The sequence below is a fragment of the Ascaphus truei genome, chromosome 14 (genome assembly GCF_040206685.1).
Source record: "Ascaphus truei isolate aAscTru1 chromosome 14, aAscTru1.hap1, whole genome shotgun sequence".
In the NCBI taxonomy this organism is placed as follows: Eukaryota; Metazoa; Chordata; class Amphibia; order Anura; family Ascaphidae; genus Ascaphus; species Ascaphus truei.
The window spans coordinates 54,604,728-54,625,911 of NC_134496.1; the positions used below are offsets into that span (position 1 = coordinate 54,604,728).

The 21,184-nt window shown below is 40.5% G+C and overlaps 1 protein-coding gene across 1 annotated transcript; it reads left to right on the forward strand.

The window, feature by feature from the left end:
• Positions 1-286: 286 nt before the first annotated feature.
• CLDN16 (claudin 16) lies at positions 287-20,916 on the forward strand. The gene is made up of 5 exons (XM_075569463.1): positions 287-656; positions 5,580-5,682; positions 12,035-12,199; positions 13,927-14,118; positions 20,090-20,916. Exons 1-5 carry the CDS (start codon positions 540-542, stop codon positions 20,206-20,208), a joined length of 696 nt encoding a protein of 231 aa, XP_075425578.1. The 5' UTR covers positions 287-539; the 3' UTR covers positions 20,209-20,916.
• Positions 20,917-21,184: the final 268 nt, after the last annotated feature.

Here is a 21,184-nt window from a genome sequence, read left to right on the forward strand (position 1 = left end):
CTGTGGCGAGGTCACTTGCGGCTAGACGCCAGCGATCACTTGGTCGCGGCGAAACGCCGCTACCGAATGTCCTAGACCGGTCTCCTGCTGGTACGCGAATCTGTTTTTGTATCAATCTTCAAGCCAGTCTTCAAACACTAAACCAACACAGCCAGGCAGCAATGAAACGGTCAATAATTAACGCAGCTCTGACATTGTAATGGCTTTCTGTTTTACCCCCCCTTTAAATGTCTGTTGTTACAATGTGTCATGTTCCTGGTTCCCTTCTCATATCCAAGGAATAATGAATTCCCCTGTGTACTGGATGTGATTGGGTGGGGTACTGGAAGCTGAACTTAAATGCCACAACCTGGTTGAAGGACACTTTGGACCAATCTCTCTGAGTCACCCACAGGGCTGTTTGCTTGTTGCCCTCCTGGGTCACGGCCAACGTTACCTATCACAGTACTGACCCACACAGACAACCTGTGCATTAAAGCGGTGACACTGGGTCTCCCAGCACATGTGAGAAGATCTCCTCCTATGTCAGTCCTGGTATCATGATGAGGTCCCTGCTGCAGTGGGCAGGTGTTTTCCTGGCATTCGTCTCTGCTGGGTTCTTGATAGTGGCAACTTGGACGGATTGCTGGATGGAGAATGCAGACGACTCATTGGAGGTAAGAAAGTAATAATACTGCTGAGCATATCACTATTAATGATAATAATATGAACAATTCTATTTTTTCTATAATAATCAGATAAATAATAATAGTATCAGCCACTATGTATATATTGCTTTTTCATATTTAATATAATATTTCATGCACCTTTCCCCATTGTGTACCCTATTTTCCAGTATTGTATCATTTATATGGTTCCTGTAAGGCGCTGTGTATATGATGGGTATTATATTAATAGAATAAACTAGGTACCCCATAGCTGGGAGGCTAAATCGTTCCTTGGGTTCATTTCGCTGTTAAAGACCCAACGCTTGCATTTCATTAGGTTCTGACATTGTAACAGCCTTTACATGCATTGGTCTCAAACATTGATCCAGACTAGTGGTTTTCGACCTCTTGTTTCTCACGGTGTGTTAAACGTGCGTTACACTTGTGCTGCTTCTACGTAATGTTTAAAAAAAATGTTAGTTCCCTTTTCAATAAAATCAGAACTCATTCTCCTGTTTTCTTTATTTGTTCCCATAAAATGAGCTCCCTGGGAATACTAAACTGTTTTTGCCTAGTCAAAGCTGCCTTTTCTGGACAGTTTGTTTAGCGAAATGCGAATGCGTTTTGCACGACAGTTTACAAGCATCTAATCCCGTGTGTCTTTCCTATAAATATATGGGTTTTGCCTCTGCGGCTAGGATGGGAGAAAGGAGAGATCTGGGCTCTTCTCAAGAAGCCTTTACACATGTGATAGTGAGAAAAACGGGATTAGGTGAGCTCAACCCGTCCCATATATCTGTGGCAATGCCTTGGGCTGCGTCCATACACCCGTGGACCGCACATACGCCCACTATATCCGAGGCGTTAGGAGCGCTGATCGGGACAGAGAAGTGGCCATACGTTTATGGGAAACAAATACAAACCTCTGCGCATCTTTCCATGCACTTTATTACTAACATTTATCTTTTCATCAAAAATGATGTACGCCTGCTAACCAAATCAAGGCGAAGTCCATTTAAGCCGGTGCTGTACCCACACTAAATGTAAAGTATTTTGACCTGTCTCGTGGACTAAGCATCTTCACCATTCCAATACACGGTAGCAGGCTGGGACTGAACAACAAGGGAACGTGGGAGATGTGATAATGGGTTAAATAAATCATCACACGTGATATGTAGAAGAAACAGAACAGCGCAAAAAAAACCTCATAGTGTAGTATATTTAAAAAATCAATTTATAAGTAAGGGGTGAGTATTGCACGTACATCAAATTAATATTTACACAGCATGACATGTTTGGGACATGTTACCCATCTGTACACAGCAAGTCACGATCGCGATGCAGGACTTGGAAATCATTCCTCTGGTGGCAGGGGCACAGGGTCGTGGGAGCCAGCTCGTTGTTGGAGTTCCCTCTCGGTCCCTAGCGGTATCACCGCCGTCGCCGTCCATTCAGAGGAGTTCCTCTACTTCCGGATTAGTCCACGTTAGCGTCTGACGTCATCAAGTGGCGTCTTTGGTATCGAAGTCGCGTCGCGCTGGGTAACACCGAACCGGCAGCAAGTCCCAAACTCAGCGGTGTAAAGGGGAAATACCACAGTGGGTATAGAGAATAATGGAACGCGCCCTCTCCTATGCGTTTCGTTTCGAAAATTGTCATTCCCTGAAGAAGTTTTTCGAAACGAAACGCGTAGGAGAGGGCGCGTTCCATTATTCTCTATACCCACTGTGGTATTTCCCCTTTACACCGCTGAGTTTGGGACTTGCTGCCGGTTCGGTGTTACCCAGCGCGACGCGACTTCGATACCAAAGACGCCACTTGATGACGTCAGACGCTAACGTGGACTAATCCGGAAGTAGAGGAACTCCTCTGAATGGACGGCGACGGCGGTGATACCGCTAGGGACCGAGAGGGAACTCCAACAACGAGCTGGCCTCCACGACCCTGTGCCCCTGCCACCAGAGGAAGGATTTCCAAGTCCTGCATCGCGATCGTGACTTGCTGTGTACAGATGGGTAACATGTCCCAAACATGTCATGCTGTGTAAATATTAATTTGATGTACGTGCAATACTCACCCCTTACTTATAAATTGATTTTTTAAATATACTACACTATGAGGTTTTTTTTGCGCTGTTCTCTTTCTTCTGTTTTTTACTAGCTTGGAGTACTGAGCCTTCTACCAGAACAGCTGCACAAAACCTCATCATAACAAGGTTGTATTCACTTTTTAAGGGTCACATCACCAATGATCTAACTACTATATATGAGCGCAGAATCTTGTTTTTTCCACTTACACGTGATATGTGCCCTATAAAAGGTATGGGGAGGGGGATTGGTCCCCTCTCTTTTTTTACATGGATATGAAACAGGGGTCCTTGGGGTATAAACTCAGTATTTTCACCCCGGTACTGAGATCTTACTAATAAAGGTAGCACTGTTACTGTATATCCACTCCAGGGGAAACAAAATGGGGGCTTAAATCTCCAGCGTGACACGAACCAATAGGAAGCCCAAATGTCATCTGTCGCAACTAGCTATTGGCCCGCGTGACGCAGTGGATTTTAATAACCAGTAAGTACCAGCGACACCTTTCCTGGTACGTATCTCGAGAACCAGCGAGTCTCGCAGCGGAAATGAACGTGTCTCACATCCGAAGACCCCCCGCTGCCTACCCATTAAACAGAAAGGGGCGAGGGGCAGAGCCTTAATTGTTACAATGTATACTCATCTCAGCTGGCTTGCAATGTATTTATTTTATTATAATCACCCGGTTTTGGGCCATAAAGAACAGATTCACACTGCCTCTGTTTGCAATCAGAATAAGACGGATCTTCATGAACATTTTGCTTTTGCCAGGGTAATAATTATCAAAAGACAGCAAAACTCGAGCAACGATTTAAAACAACTTTGAAATGACCTATTCATGAATCACTCTTACCAACCAAGACCTCTCTGGGCTATTAACCCCATCACTTCCAGATGGCCCCATAAACTTTTGCAACTGGGTAACCACACTTCTAAATCAATTGTATATGTTTAATGTATTGAATCACTTCGAGTGAAGCTGAAGAGGTCCAAAGCAATGAGTTCCAGGCCACTCGGGCACTTAAGAAGTCTTAGGAAACATGCAAGTCGTTTACTGCATACTCAATGGACAAATTAACTTCCTTTTTATCTCAATTGTTTTGGTCATTGACGGGGTTAAATTCTGATGTACATACCACTCTCTGGGGAGAGGACTGCTCCGATGGCTCGATATAAAATGATTTCCCTTTGATAAGTAGCATACTAACCTTGTCTTCCATACACAAAGGCACCTCTAGGTGTTATCTGGTATAAGTGCCTCATTAACAGGAGCCTTAGTTAATGACGGCAACTATTCTCACGTATCTGAAATTAGACTAAATGCCAGCCCTCTGAGAGCACGCCCGAGGCATTAATGCATGAAAGAGTTGGGTTTTCTTCTCTGCCTAATGACCTCAGAGATTTGTTCACTATGTCCATGCAAGCAAATGGCCCTCCGCCCTCCACCTCCTGCAGGGGCACAGAGCACCTGGACGCTACACCCAGGACATACCTGAACACGAGAGGTAACGCTCAATGTCACTTTTCATGGTAACATTGGTATGTGTAAATAAAGAGTTCCACCAAGCGCTAGGAATTAAGGGGGTCATGCACTAAGCGCTAGGAATTAAGGAGGTCATGCACTAAGCGCTAGGAATTAAGGGGGTCATGCACTAAGCGCTAGGAATTAAGGGGGTCATGCACTAAGCGCTAGGAATTAAGCTCTTCTGGCATTACAAAAAAACAAAACACAAAGGGAGCCCAGAGCTGCTTCAAATATGACAAAATTACACAGTGAAATACCTATATATCTCTCTCTCTTGAAAAAGGGGTCATTTAGTTTAACCCTCTGGCCAAAGCTTTATAAGCCTGCCATTATAATGCTTTGGCCAAAGGGTTAAACGAAATGACCCTTTTTTCAAGATATATATATATATATATGTGTGTGTGTGTGTGTATTTTTGTCACATTGGAATAGCTCTGGGCTCCTTTGTGTTTTGTTTATTGTAGTATACAGTGCCACGCTCAGTAGATCTCCTTTTGACACTAATAGGCAGTGGTCGACAAATCACCAAAAAATCTACTCGCCGAACAAAAAAATCTACTCGCCACCTAGTACCACACATGTGCTGCTTGGGCCAATAGGAGCTCGCCACGATGTTAAATCCACTCGCCCGGGGCGTGCAAATGTATAGGTTTGTTGAACACTGCTTATATACATATATATATATTTTGTGGTAATTTTGGGGGTTTATCTGAGCTTACTGGGTATCTGTGTTTATTATCTTCTGGCATTAGGCTGATAAATACTGAATTATTTACAGCATCTGTTTCTATTTATCAGAGCATTTAGGTGCTTTAGTTTTGCTTGTTTGATTCAGTAAGCCATACATGTGTGGGTTATATTGAGTAATAGGATGCATTATTGAGAAGTTATTTCAGACATATACTATAAAGGGATGTATAAAATTTGATGTCCTCAGCCAGCACAGTAATTAAGAATAATATCTATATATAATAGGATGCAATTTAAAGCAACAATCTGCTCTGTTTGTGAAAAATGTTTCCATAATGATCCCACTGGGAGTAGCCACTGATTCAGAATTGATTTAAGAAAAAGATCCAGTAAGTGAAAATCTTAAAAACCCTGTATACTATAAACTCAAATACTGTATGAAGAATTCTCATGTTTTTCCACAAAAAGGTACCACCACCGACCATGAATATGAACATCTCCAGGATCAGTATGGCTACTAGATCTTGGCACTACTATTAATCAAGCAAGTGTACAAGACTTTTCCAACAGCATTGGGTTACCGAGAAGGGGATTCAAAATGTAATTAATTCTTTGCTTTTCTACATGCAGGTGAGTACAAAATGCCGCGGTCTTTGGTGGGAGTGTGTCACCAATGTGTTTGATGGGATACGGACCTGTGATGAATATGACTCTATATATGCAGAGCATCCACGTACGTACTTTATGATCCACATTGTTAAAAAAGTTACTGTGGGTAGACGCCTTGATACATGTATCGGTGTATGTACATTGGTGTATGTGTATCAGTGTATGTGTATCAGTGTATGTGTATGTACATTGGTGTATGTGTATCAGTGTATGTGTATGTACATTGGTGTATGTGTATGTACATTGGTGTATGTGTATCAGTGTATGTGTATCAGTGTATGTGTATGAGTATCGGTGTATGTGTATCGGTGTATGTATATATGTGTGTATGTATGTATATCGGTGTATGTATATCGGTGCACTGTATGTATATCGGTGGTGATGTATATCGGTGTATGTATATCGATGCAGTGTATGTATATCGGTGTATGTATATCGTGCACTGTATGTATATCGGTGCACTGTATGTATATCGGTGTATGTATATGGGTGCACTGTATGTATATCGGTGCACTGTATGTATATCGGTGTATGTATATCTGTGCACTGGATGTATATCGGTGATGTATATCGGTGCACTGTATGTATATGGGTGCACTGTATGTATATCGGTGCACTGTATGTATATCGGTGTATGTATATCGGTGCACTGTATGTATATCGGTGTATGTATATCGGTGCACTGTATGTATATCGGTGTATGTATATCGGTGCACTGTATGTATATCGGTGCACTGTATGTATATCGGTGTATGTATATCGGTGCACTGTATGTATATCGGTGCACTGTATGTATATCGGTGTATGTATATCGGTGCACTGTATGTATATCGGTGTATGTATATCGGTGCACTGTATGTATATCGGTGTATGTATATCGGTGCACTGTATGTATATCGGTGCACTGTATGTATATCGGAGCACTGTATGTATATCGGTGCACTGTATGTATATCGGAGCACTGTATGTATATCGGTGCACTGTATGTATATCGGTGCACTGTATGTATATCGGTGCGGTGTATGTATATCGGTGTATGTATATCGGTGCACTGTATGTATATCGGTGTATGTATATCGGTGCACTGTATGTATATCGGTGCACTGTATGTATATCGGTGTATGTATATCGGTGCACTGTATGTATATCGGTGCACTGTATGTATATCAGTGTATGTATATCGGTGCACTGTATGTATATCGGTGCACTGTATGTATATCGGTGTATGTATATCGGTGCCCTGTATGTATATCGGTGCACTGTATGTATATCGGTGTATGTATATCGATGCACTGTATGTATATCGGTGTATGTATATGGGTGCACTGTATGTATATGGGTGCACTGTATGTATATCGGTGTATATATATTGGTGCACTGTATGTATATCGGTGCACTGTATGTATATCGGTGCACTGTATGTATATCGGTGTATGTATATCGGTGCACTGTATGTATATCGGTGCACTGTATGTATATCGGTGTATGTATATCGATGCACTGTATGTATATCGGTGCACTGTATGTATATCGGTGTATGTATATTGGTGCACTGTATGTATATTGGTGCACTGTATGTGTATCGGTGCACTGTATGTATATCGGTGTATGTATATCGGTGCACTGTATGTATATCGGTGCACTGTATGTATATTGGTGCACTGTATGTATATGGGTGCACTGTATGTATATCGGTGCACTGTATGTATATGGGTGCACTGTATGTATATGGGTGCACTGTATGTATATGGGTGCACTGTATGTGTATGGGTGCACTCTATGTATATGGGTGCACTGTATGTATATGGGTGCACTGTATGTATATGGGTGCACTGTATGTATATCGTGCACTGTATGTATATGGGTGCACTGTATGTATATGGGTGCACTGTATGTATATCGGTGCACTATATGTATATGTGTGCACTGTATGTGTATAGGTGCACTCTATGTATATCGGTGCACTGTATGTATATAGGTGTATGTATATGGGTGCACTGTATGTATATGGGTGCACTGTATGTATATCTGTGGTGATGTATTGATGATATACTTTATGGACTCCACTTACAATCAGGTTGCTCCTTGGCTGGGACATACTTACTTTAAACCTATAGAAGTGTACCCCCTTTGGTTTGTTACTTCTTACACCGGATACTGTGTATCGGAAGGGCAGCGACATTCCTCACACCTGAGGTGAGAATGGCAGCACCAAGGAAAACACAACCATGTTATTTCACAAGAAGCAGAATACGCAGAGAGCCGTGAGGTACAGCAGTGCATGGCACACAGTCTGTGTACTGTACATGTACATTTGTAATCTTTTTAAGCTGCTCTATATAAAGTGGTATAGCCTGACAGCAGGGGATTTTAACTCATATGAACACATGCTGAACCCATGCTATGTATTACTTTTTTATACCTGAGAAAGTTAAGTTGATAACAAAGTTCTGTATCAGCCAGCCATGCTGACCTGGATCCGATTGGTATAATACCAACTCATACCTAAAACCTATAATCATATACCGTATCATGACTTACCGATGCCTCGAGCTGGGCCACTCCACCACTCCCAATAACCACAATATACAACTGTTTGGGAGAAATTAACGGCCACAGCTTTTATTTATAACAGATAAATATTACATATTTATCTCCAACTAGGGACCCAGTCAGATTACTCCGCTCACACCTACCGGGCTGGAGGGAAACCCCAGCTCGTGCTCATCTAGCCAGTCAGGACCTTAGTCTGACTGCACAGAGCCCCCATCGGAAGGTCACCCCCACAACAACTGAGGCTATTCTCGGAATGCTACCGCCTTCCCCAGCTAAAATACTTCCCAGGTCTGCGGCCTTCCTCCTGGAGCCAATACTGACTGAGTCGCCCTCCCAGAGTAACGTTACTCCGGCCAACACATACCACAAGCTGCGGCAAAAAGCCCGACCTTTCTTTCTAACGCCGACATCCCTCGTGCCGTGAAAACAGGGTGCGTGGGACTTCGCGACAGTAGTTCCTAGAAGAGGAGGCTAGGATCCCCCCCTTGCCTTAAGTACCCACTCCCCTGGGCTGACATCACAGCGCCCTAGCGAAGGGCCGTATGTCACACTACCCCTTCCTTACAAGTCCGGGGTTCTCTTTTTCTAGGGCTTTGTTTTGCAGTCCAAGTAATGCTGCATGCAGAGGGCAAGTAATGCTGCATGCAGAGGGCAAGTAATGCTGCATGCAGAGGGCAAGTAATGCTGCATGCACAGGGCAAGTAATGCTGCATGCACAGGGCAAGTAATGCTGCATGCAGAGGGCAAATAATGCTGCATGCACAAGGCAAATAATGCTGCATGCAGAGGGCAAGTAATGCTGCATGCAGAGGGCAAGTAATGCTGCATGCACAGGGCAAGTAATGCTGCATGCACAGGGCAAGTAATGCTGCATGCACAGGGCAAATAATGCTGCATGCACAGGGCAAGTAATGCTGCATGCAGAGGGCAAGTAATGTTGCATGCAGCGGCCAAGTAATGCTGCATGCACAGGGCAAGTAATGCTGCATGCAGAGGGCAATTAATGTTGCATGCAGTGGCCAAGTAATGCTGCATGCAGAGGGCAAGTAATGCTGCATGCAGAGGGCAAGTAATGCTACACGCAGAGGGCAAGTAATGCTGCATGCACAAGGCAAGTAATGCTGCATGCAGAGGGTAAGTAATGCTGCATGCACAGGGCAAGTAATTCTGCATGCAGAGGGCAAGTAGTGCTGCATGCACAGGGCAAGTAATGCTGCATGCACAGGGCAAGTAATGCTGCATGCAGAGGGCAAGCAATGTTGCATGCAGAGGGCAAGTAATGCTGCATGCAGAGGGCGAGTAATGCTGCATGCACAGGGCAAATAATGCTGCATGCACAGGGCAAGTAATGCTGCATGCACAAGGCAAGTAATGCTGCATGCACAGGGCAAGTAATGCTGCATGCACAGGGCAAGTAATGCTGCATGCAGAGGGCAAGTAATGCTGCATGCAGAGGGCAAGTAATGCTGCATGCAGAGGGCGAGTAATGCTGCATGCACAGGGCAAATAATGCTGCATGCACAGGGCAAGTAATGCTGCATGCACAAGGCAAGTAATTCTGCATGCACAGGGCAAGTAATGCTGCATGCAGAGGGCAAGTAATGCTGCATGCAGCGGCCAAGCAATGTTGCATGCAGCGGCCAAGTAATGCTGCATGCACAGGGCAAGTAATGCTGCATGCAGAGGGCAATTAATGTTGCATGCAGCAGCCAAGTAATGCTGCATGCAGAGGGCAAGTAATGCTGCATGCAGAGGGCAAGTAATGCTACACGCAGAGGGCATGTAATGCTACATGCACAAGGCAAGTAATGCTGCATGCAGAGGGCAAGTAATGCTGCATGCACAGGGCAAGTAATGCTGCATGCACAGGGCAAGTAGTGCTGCAAGCAGAGGGCAAGTAATGCTGCAAGCAGAGGGCAAGTAATGCTGCATGCACAGGGTAAGTAATTCTGCATGCACAGGGTAAGTAATGCTGCATGCAGAGGGCAAGTAATTCTGCATGCAGAGGGCAAGTAATGCTGCATGCAGCGGCCAAGTAATTCTGCATGCAGAGGGCCCCGCGTGCAGGGGGGGTGCTTGGCGCCGAGGAGACCAGGCAGGGGTGCGCACAGCGAGAAGTTTGCGCACCCCTGTATTAGATTATACTGTATTATATAAAAATACAAAAATAGATACAAAACCTGGCGCATAAGTTAGTGTGATTAAAGTCCAAATAGAAAGGATGAAGTGATTAATAGTCCTACTTCTACGACTTGGAGTAGTCGGTGAGAAATGAACTCAGTTCACAGTTCCTAGAGGTGGAAGCCAGTTCTTCTCATTGGATGGAATTAATCCTGCATATGTGAGATATTAAGCAGAAAGAACAAACATTGCGCAGTATATTTAAACAGACAACGATTCTTTTTTGAATGCTGGGTTCACTGAAATGCCTACTTACTAGAAGTAGCTAGATCGCATGGAGGGGAGAGAAACTGTGCTTTAAACCTTCCTGGCCCCGGGAGCTTCTGGTGTGGCACGAACCCCTCGTGGTGTCCTTAGCCTCCGTGGGTCTTGAAAAGTTGTCTCTTCCGATCTTGTCTTTAGGAATCCTGCACCTTTTTCTCCGGTAAGAAACAAAGAGGGACAGGGGATTGCGCAGCACAAAAAAACTTTAATGACGCCTTTCCTAAAACACAAATAAAATACTCACAAGTGAAGGTGAGTTTAAAAACAATAAAGAAGTGCCCGGCCCAGCACACACAGCAGCCGCCTCAGTCACTGAGAGTCCTTCTCGGTACCGCGTGTACCTCGCGTGTATCCGGCGTAGTTGGATGACGTCACCGTCTTCAGTATTGACTGGCAGCTGGAGTGTCTGAGACAACGCTTCTTAGGCTCCTCCCTACGCGTTTCGTGACGGGGAACGTCACTTCGTCAGGGGATTGTGGAGCCTCATCAATCCCGTGTCATTTTTATAGCCGCAGGTTAACCCCTTATATGGAGGGACCACCTGAGACTACTTGAATGCAACATGTTCCTAATGTCCTGGTAATTATAACCAGCGGGGTTATTAAGGAAGCATCTTGAAATGAAAGCACTTAAAAGCACTTTAAAATGACCCATGCAACATATTAAATGTACATAAATCACATAAAAATACATATAGGTAGAACTGGATATGAGCAAAAGATTATGAGTATCTTGTGGATAATTATTTACAAAAAAGAAGCTAGGTCAAAATCAATATTTAACCCTTTGGGCTGGAGTGTTTGTAGAGTATAGATCCAGAAGGTTTCTTGTTGGGAAACCCTCTGCAATCTATCTCCTCCTCTTACACCTACCTTTGGGCAGTCTATGCCGATACATGTGAGCCCCTCAGGGGACAAGTTGTGATGTGTTTTGAAATGGTTAGACACACTATGTGTCTCTAAACCTTTCTTGATGTTGTACACATGTTCGGCAAATCTCCTTTTTAGTGGTCTCCCTGTTCTTCCCACATATTGGAACTTACAGGGACATTCTAAGAGATAAACACAGAAATTGGATTTACAGTTAATGAATGTGCGAATTTCAAAGTTTTTACCGGTGACATTAGATCTGAATTCCTTGCACTTTATTCCATAACTGCACCCAATGCATTTTTTACAGGGGAAATATCCCTTAAGGTCCTTAAGCCACATAGTATCTCCAGGTCCCTGTTTTTTTCTTGGGGCAACTGGGGGCCAATAAAGATTTTAAGTTCTGGGCCTTTCTATAAACAATTTGTGGTTTGTCAGGTAATATGGATTGTAGGATGGGATTATATACTGTATTATATACTGTATTATTCCGCTGAGCCTTCCTGTCTTTCCTTACTCTGTTAATGACTTGTCCCTATCTTGCAGCGAAATTAGTGGCCACTCGTGGATTGATGATAACCGCAGATATTCTGGCAGGGTTTGGGTTCATCATCCTTCTCCTAGGGCTGGACTGCGTCAAATTCCTCACGTATGAGCCGGACATCAAGTTAAAGATCTGCTTAGTGGCGGGCATTACGCTGGTTATTGGAGGTAAGAAAAGGCGAAGTGGCGCCTTTTTTATACATAGCATAACCGGTCTACGACGGTTGGTCGCGACCAAGTAGCCGCCATCGTTCAGAGCAGTCACTCGCCGCAGGGACATCTCACCCCAGACTGCTTCACCGCCAAGGTAAGCCCCTAACCTTAGCTTTAAAACCCCTTGCCCTAAAAACCTTACCCCGGTTCCCTTACCCTAAAAACCTCTTACCCCAATGCCAATTACCTATCTTGGGGCCGAAACGGCCAGCTGTCAAAGGCGACAGCGGAATGTCCCGGTGAATTAACGGCGGCAGCTAAAGGCCTACAGCAAAATGGCCATGTCCCCTCATCCCATTCCGTACCACAACATGTTCTGTGTATGCATGTATGTATGTATATATGTATGTATGTACAGTGGTTGACAAATCACCAAAAAATCTACTCGCCACACAAAAAAATCTACTCGCCACCTAGTACCAAATGTGTGCTGCTTGGGCCAATATTTACTCGCCCGGGGGTTAAATCCACTCGCCCGGGGCGAGCAAATGTATAGGTTTGTCGAACACTGTGTATGTATGTATGTATGTATGTATGTATGTATGTATGTATGTATGTATGTATATATGTATGTATATATGTATGTATGTATATCTTTATTTGTATAGCACCATCCATGTACATAATAGGTCCCTGCTTCAAAGCAGTAATACAGTACATGTCACAATGGGAATAAGTGCTACAGACATAAAAGGATTATTAGGAAAATAAGTCCCTGTCCCGAAGAGCTTACAATCTAAGTGGGTATGTCCAATGTATCCTCGGCTGAATACCAGACAAATCAATCCAATATTAAGTAAGAGGTGTTTTTCTAGAGCATGATTCAGCACAGGTTGTTCTGACTATATTACAAAGAAGGAGGTCAATGATAAAGCACAGGAAATATGTGCATCAAACGTTTATTTCCCGGTCCATTGGCTCCTATATTATGTATAAGGCACGCGTTAACCAATAGAAGGCTTGCTATTTAATCATCACGTTTCTAACATTTCATGCAAGCCTGCCGGACATTGATGTTTGATGTTTGCACGGATTATTTCGGGGCAGATAAAAGACAATCAATCTTAGAACCCGAGACGCAGAACTTGGCACAATTCCATGTGCCCCATCTTTCCCCTCCCTCGCTCCTCCTGTTATGCTATATTGCCAATTTGCAAATCACTTAGTAACACAATGGGCATTATTATTCATTAAGCGGGCGATCGCGGCGAGATTGTGGGAAAACTGACATTCAAGTCAATACACTTTATAAATATGGCCGAATGAGTCAACATAGGTACAAAAATCATAATATTGGGGTTATTCCTTAAACTGCACGGAGCAGAATCGCATAGAAACTCCCGTTAAAGTCAATGGAAGTTTTTGTGCGCTAGTGCCCCTATCCGCACTGCCATAGTTTAATGAATAACCCCCATTGTCTCCAAGAGACACATCGTTAGAAATGACTCACGGTATCAGTATCACAAAAACATCTTGTTTATAGGTGTCTCCAGTACATTGGGGCCTCAACTACAGAACGATTGTGTACTGTATACGGGTTTATAGATTGCTTAGCCCATAAAGGGATCTGATCAGTTGCCGTGATCCAGCTGCAATATAGTGGTCTGAGAAGTGATTACTGTCTTGTAAGAAGATGTTTCCGGAGTCTTGCCTGTTTTACCTCTGGTTTCTCTTTCCATAAGGTGTCCCGGGAATCATTGGATCAGTGTGGTATGCCATTGATGTTTACGTGGAGCGATCGTCCTTGGCCTTCAACAATGTTTTCCTAGGGATCCAGTATAAGTTTGGCTGGTCCTGCTGGCTGGGAATGGTCGGGTCTCTGGGCTGCTTTTTATGTGGAGCGGTTCTCATCGGCTGTTATTATTTCTTTCAAGGTAAATACATTACAGAGAGTGCTTTGTTTTACCTCACTTGTTATCACCATAAACCGACTGAGCAAGTCCTACAATACACAGCAATCTGGGGGGAAACTACATTTCTGGAATGTTTTAATACCTTTTAAATTGGACCAACGTGAAAGTTCTTCATGAATATGTATATATGTATGATTGTATGTATGTATGTTCGTATGTATATATGTATGATTGTATGTATGTATGTATGTACGTATGTACGTATGTTTGTATGTGTGATTGTTTGTATGTATATATGTATGATTGTATGCATGTATATACGTATGTATGTATGATTGTTTATGTACGTATTGTGACAAACGCCCCTCTTTTGTAGTGCTGACGTCTGTCAGGGTTCTTCCCGACACAGTCTTCTAGGGTTAATTATACAACAAACAGGATCATGCAAAGTACTATATTGCTTAAGTCAGGCTTCTGCCTGCTTTATTTTCATCCAAGTAAGGTACTGCAGCTTTAACATGTGTAGGTTAGAGGCACTTAGAAATTTTCATTCAGCAGTTCACTTATATCAGTGTCATAGCATTCCACACAGTGTCACTTTTAAAAAATAAAAACCAAACCATATAAAGAAATCCTATCCCTTTCAGGGAACTAACTACACATCAGAATCAGCCTCTAACTGCGAACTAACTGGGCCAACTAACCTGGTTCCCCAGCTTAAAACAATGCCCTCTCATTTAGGGTCACTAGATACAGCACAGTCTTTTAGCAACAGCAATAAACATTTGTTTTGTTTTGTCTTATCTGTTCGTGGTGGGAACACGGTCCCAAGTGTCCAGGCAAATCCTCTGGTACTGTGATACTTGGAGGGGCTGTCCACCCCGAACTGGATTCCGGGGAGCAGCGACACCCCCAGCCTCCAGGCTCTAAGGAGAGAGAGTGAAATGCAAAACCTCTCTGCTCTAAATACCTGTGCATGTGATTAGAAGAGCAGGTGAGGGAGAACTAGACACATTGTAATCTGTGGTCTGGATTTTCCATCCAGCTGCCTGAGTTAATGGGAAGCTGTGGAACGGATCATTTGTAACTATTCCTGCACTTTCTGACCTAATATGGGGCAGAAAGCTGCCTAACATCTTTGGACTATGTCACAGTATGTATGTACGTATGATTATATGTATGTATGTACGTATGTATGTATGATTGTATGTATGATTGTATGTATGTGCGTATGATTATATGTATGTATGTACGTATGATTGTATGTATGTACATATGTATGTATGATTGTATGATTGTATGTATGTATGTATGTATGATTGTATGATTGTATGTATGTATGATTGTATGTATGATTGTATGTATGTATGTATGTATGTATGTATGATTGTATGTATGTATGATTGTATGTATGTATGTATGTATGTACGATTGTATGATTGTATGTATGTACGATTGTATGATTGTATGATTGTATGTATGTATGTATGTATGATTGTATGTATGTATGTATGATTGTATGTATGTATGATTGTATGATTGTATGATTGTATGTATGTATGTATGTATGATTGTATGTATGTATGTATGATTGTATGTATGTATGATTGTATGTATGTATGATTGTATGATTGTATGATTGTATGTATGTATGTATGTATGATTGTATGTATGATTGTATGTATGTATGTATGTATGATTGTATGTATGTATGTATGTATGATTGTATGTATGTACGTATGTATGTATGATTGTATGATTGTATGATTGTATGTATGTATGTATGATTGTATGTATGTATGTATGTATGTATGTATGATTGTATGTATGTATGTATGTATGTATGATTGTATGTATGTATGATTGTATGTATGTATCTACGTATGTATGTATGTATGTATGATTGTATGTATGTATGTATGTACGTATGTATGTATGTACGTATGTATGTATGATTGTATGATTGTATGATTGTATGTATGTTTGTATGTATGATTGTATGATTGTATGATTGTATGTATGTATGTATGTATGTATGTATGTATGATTGTATGTATGTATGTATGTATGATTGTATGTATGTATGATTGTATGTATGTATGTACGTATGTATGTATGATTGTATGATTGTATGATTGTATGATTGTATGTATGTATGTATGTATGTATGTATGATTGTATGTATGTATGTATGATTGTATGTATGTATGATTGTATGTATGTATGTACGTATGTATGTATGATTGTATGATTGTATGATTGTATGTATGTATGTATGTATGTATGTATGATTGTATGTATGTATGTATGTATGATTGTATGTATGTATGATTGTATGTATGTATCTACGTATGTATGTATGTATGTATGTATGTATGATTGTATGTATGTATGTATGTATGATTGTATGTATGTATGATTGTATGTATGTATGTATGTATGTATGATTGTATGTATGTATGATTGTATGTATGTATGTACGTATGTATGTATGATTGTATGATTGTATGATTGTATGATTGTATGTATGTATGTATGTCTGTATGTATGTATGTATGTATGTATGTATGTATGATTGTATGTATGTATGTATGTATGATTGTATGTATGTATGATTGTATGTATGTATGTACGTATGTATGTATGATTGTATGATTGTATGATTGTATGTATGTATGTATGTATGTATGTATGTATGTATGTATGTATGTATGTATGATTGTATGTATGTATGTATGTATGATTGTATGTATGTATGATTGTATGTATGTATGTACGTATGTATGTATGATTGTATGATTGTATGATTGTATGTATGTATGTATGTATGTATGATTGTATGTATGTATGATTGTATGTATGTATGTATGTATGTATGTATGATTGTATGTATGTATGTATGTATGATTGTATGTATGTATGATTGTATGTATGTATGTACGTATGTATGTATGATTGTATGATTGTATGATTGTATGTATGTATGTATGTATGTATGTATGTATGTATGTATGATTGTATGTATGTATGTATGTATGATTGTATGTATGTATGATTGTATGTATGTATGATTGTATGATTGTATGATTGTATGATTGTATGATTGTATGTATGTATGTATGTATGTATGTATGTATGTATGTATTTATGTATGTATGATTGTATGTATGTATGTATGTATGATTGTATGTATGTATGATTGTATGTATGTATCTACGTATGTATGTATGTATGTATGTATGATTGTATGTATGTATGTATGATTGTATGTATGTATGATTGTATGTATGTATGTATGTATGATTGTATGTATGTATGATTGTATGTATGTATGTACGTATGTATGTATGATTGTATGATTGTATGATTGTATGTATGTATGTATGTATGTATGATTGTATGTATGTATGTATGTATGATTGTATGTATGTATGATTGTATGTATGTATGTATGTATGTACGTATGTATGTATGATTGTATGATTGTATGTATGTATGTATGTATGTATGTATGTATGTATGATTGTATGTATGTATGTATGATTGTATGTATGTATGATTGTATGTATGTATGTACGTATGTATGTATGATTGTATGATTGTATGATTGTATGTATGTATGTATGTATGATTGTATGTATGTATGATTGTATGTATGTATGTATGTATGTATGTATGTATGTATGATTGTATGTATGTATGTATGTATGATTGTATGTATGTATGATTGTATGTATGTATGTACGTATGTATGTATGATTGTATGATTGTATGATTGTATGTATGTATGTATGTATGTATGTATGTATGTATGTATGTATGATTGTATGTATGTATGTATGTATGATTGTATGTATGTATGTATGATTGTATGTATGTATGTACGTATGTATGTATGATTGTATGATTGTATGATTGTATGATTGTATGTATGTATGTATGTATGTATGATTGTATGTATGTATGATTGTATGTATGTATGTACGTATGTATGTATGTATGTATGTATGTATGTATGATTGTATGTATGTATGATTGTATGTATGTATGTATGTATGTATGTATGTATGTATGTATGTATGTATGATTGTATGTATGTATGATTGTATGTATGTATGTATGTATGTATGTATGATTGTATGTATGTATGTATGTATGATTGTATGTATGTATGATTGTATGTATGTATGTACGTATGTATGTATGATTGTATGATTGTATGATTGTATGTATGTATGTATGTATGTATGTATGATTGTATGTATGTATGATTGTATGTATGTATGTACGTATGTATGTATGTATGTATGTATGATTGTATGTATGTATGATTGTATGTATGTATGTACGTATGTATGTATGATTGTATGATTGTATGATTGTATGTATGTATGTATGATTGTATGTATGTATGTATGTATGATTGTATGTATGTATGTATGATTGTATGTATGTATCTACGTATGTATGTAATTCATGATGTGTCAAGACTGCTAAACTTTTTTGAGACTTACAGGCTTTTGTGGTCTTGAATTTATCATCATTTCAATATTGTTCGTCATAAATGACAGACACATGCTATCCAAATACAGTATAAAGGATTGGTAAGGAAGGAATCAGAACACAGAACACTATACTGTAGGTGTCTGTATAGGTGTCTGTATAGGTGTCTGGATATTCCAAACCCTTAAAGTGGGAATTAAGCTATTTCATGTAAAAAAATATATCACATTTTCCCTAACTATCACACACAATAAGTGCTAGTTTCCACTAACTCTTACTCTATATCACAAACTCCCACAGTACCTGGCTGGAAAGGCGCTTTGCTAAGTTGAAATAAATAATGATAACTCAAAATCAGCACAAGCTTTCTTGATAAATAGATGTTCCCAGGTGCTGCCCGACCTCCGGGACACAGAGTTGCATTATGGCCCCTACGTTTATATAGGTGGCGAGGTGTTCTTCTGGCAGTGAGGGTGTTCTATGGAATAACTGTACTTAGTAAACATGGGCCATAGTATTAATAGCCCTACAAACTTGTAAATAACAGTAAACTTTAGCATCAAAAATTAGATTTCATTATTTTGAAACCACTGAGATAAAATCTTTCCAATGTAATGTAATTAAAAGCATTTCACTACATTTAATATTCACAGAAACGACCTCATGCTTCCGAAACCGTGTTGATACAGGCTGTACTTAAGGTTACGTTTAAATATGTTACAATTTTAGATTAGATCAGCAAGCTGAAACCTCCAAAGTATTAGCATCTTCTCCCGCCACCTCCAGTGATGCATGTTCCAGTGAATTTGATATACGACGCGCATACAACCCGTGCCCATGCATTATTCACGCCAGCCGCCTGCAAGTGCTCAGAAAACTGTTTTCTGTCGATATTTAGGATCTAATTTATCAAGGTTTGATTCCAGAAAAATCACATAATAGATCACCAATTTTAACAAGCTCTGCATTAATCGTGGTATGTGACGTGTGTGCAGGAGGTGGGCTGTTCCTAAGCTTATTCTACCTCTTTGTCACCATACCTCTGAACTCCTTAACTAGCTATAAGTGCAGGGCACAAGTGTCATTAACTTCATCAATCTAACACCCACTGGCATTCATTCACAAGCACGTACTTATAAACTATTGCTGCTCAGTGTTTAATATATATATATATATATATATATATATATATATATATATATATATATATATATATATATATATATACTGTATAGATATATATATATATATCAGAAGATACACAGTACGACATCCCAAATTAAATGATTGATGTATCCTTAATTTTGTTTCAAAGGAGTCAGGAGGCGGCCATATTGATTTGTGACACTGAAAGTATCAGAGTGATTAGAGTAGATGAGACTCCATTACTGCGCCTGGAGAGACCTTAACCGTTACCGTGCTGGAGGCCTGTCCTTGATAGAGGCTTATTATCTACGTTTCTTTATCATGTTTTATTTTTCTCTTTCAGAAAACAACTCCTATTCCTCCAGGAAAACCTACCCACGCACGGGAACTTCGGCGGGCAACCTTTACTCCCCATCTCGCACAGAAACGGCTAAGATGTACGCGGTGGATACCAGAGTATAACACGGCCCCCTGCGCCCGTCCATCTGTCACTCCTCTGCATCCAGTTTGGGGAAACTTCTCTGCTTCTGAATTATTTTTCGTATTATGGATATATTATAATGCAAAACATTTGCTTAGATAATGCCACAATTGGGCCAATTTCTTGTTAACTCATGCAGATGGCCCACTGAATTTCAGGATGATATCATTTCATATGAGGGGCCTGGTTAGATTTCATTGTACTTCATACGTACCACACGTCCTCACAATCCGCATATAAAACATATGTATATGCTAGATATCAGAATTAAGCTCCGTCCCCTCCCCTCTCATTTCCCGCCTTCTCTCTATTACTCCCCTCCTGTCCCGGTACCGCCGGTCCGGTCTGCGGGTCGCATGTTTGACAGCCCTGCTTTAAACCCGAAGCAAAGACAATATGTTACTTTGTATATATATTTCTGCCTCACTACATTGGGGGTGATGTATCAACGCAAAATTGTGGCAAATTATATCGTTTTCATCTTCTGACGCTTTGTGTTAATGTGTCACGGTCTTTACTCCAGAGTGAGATTTGGGGTGTCAGCAGGAGGAGTTAGGGGGGCCTTACATGGGGATTGTAATGACATTTATCAAACTCTGCGCCTCCGCGCCTCCGCGCCTCCGCGCCTCCGCGCCTCCGCGCCTCCGCGCCTCCGCGCCTCTGCGCCTCTGCGCCTCCGCGCCTCTGCGCCGAATGCTTTTATTTCGCTTTTTTAAGTCCAAGATCTGGTGTAAAGTTTTCTGGCTAACAGTTTGTGTGAAATGTAGCAACACTTTCTTACATTTAACGCACACTGAAAGAGAAAATGGAGCAACGTGTGGAAACAAACGTCTCCCCAATCAGAATAACCCCCAATCAGAATAATCCCCAATCAGAATAACCCCCAATCAGAATAACCCCCAATCAGAATAACCCCCAATCAGAATAATTCCCAATCAGAATAATTCCCAATCAGAA

What these genes read in the sequence shown, in the direction of transcription:
- CLDN16 (XM_075569463.1), top strand. Translation starts at nt 540, where the DNA reads ATGATGAGGTCCCTGCTGCAGTGGGCAGGTGTTTTCCTGGCATTCGTC. An exon ending in TATATATGCAGAGCATCCAC is followed by an intron (nt 5,683 to 12,034) that starts GTACGTACTTTA and finishes CCTATCTTGCAG; the next exon opens with CGAAATTAGTGGCCACTCGT. An exon ending in CTGTTATTATTTCTTTCAAG is followed by an intron (nt 14,119 to 20,089) that starts GTAAATACATTA and finishes TTTCTCTTTCAG; the next exon opens with AAAACAACTCCTATTCCTCC.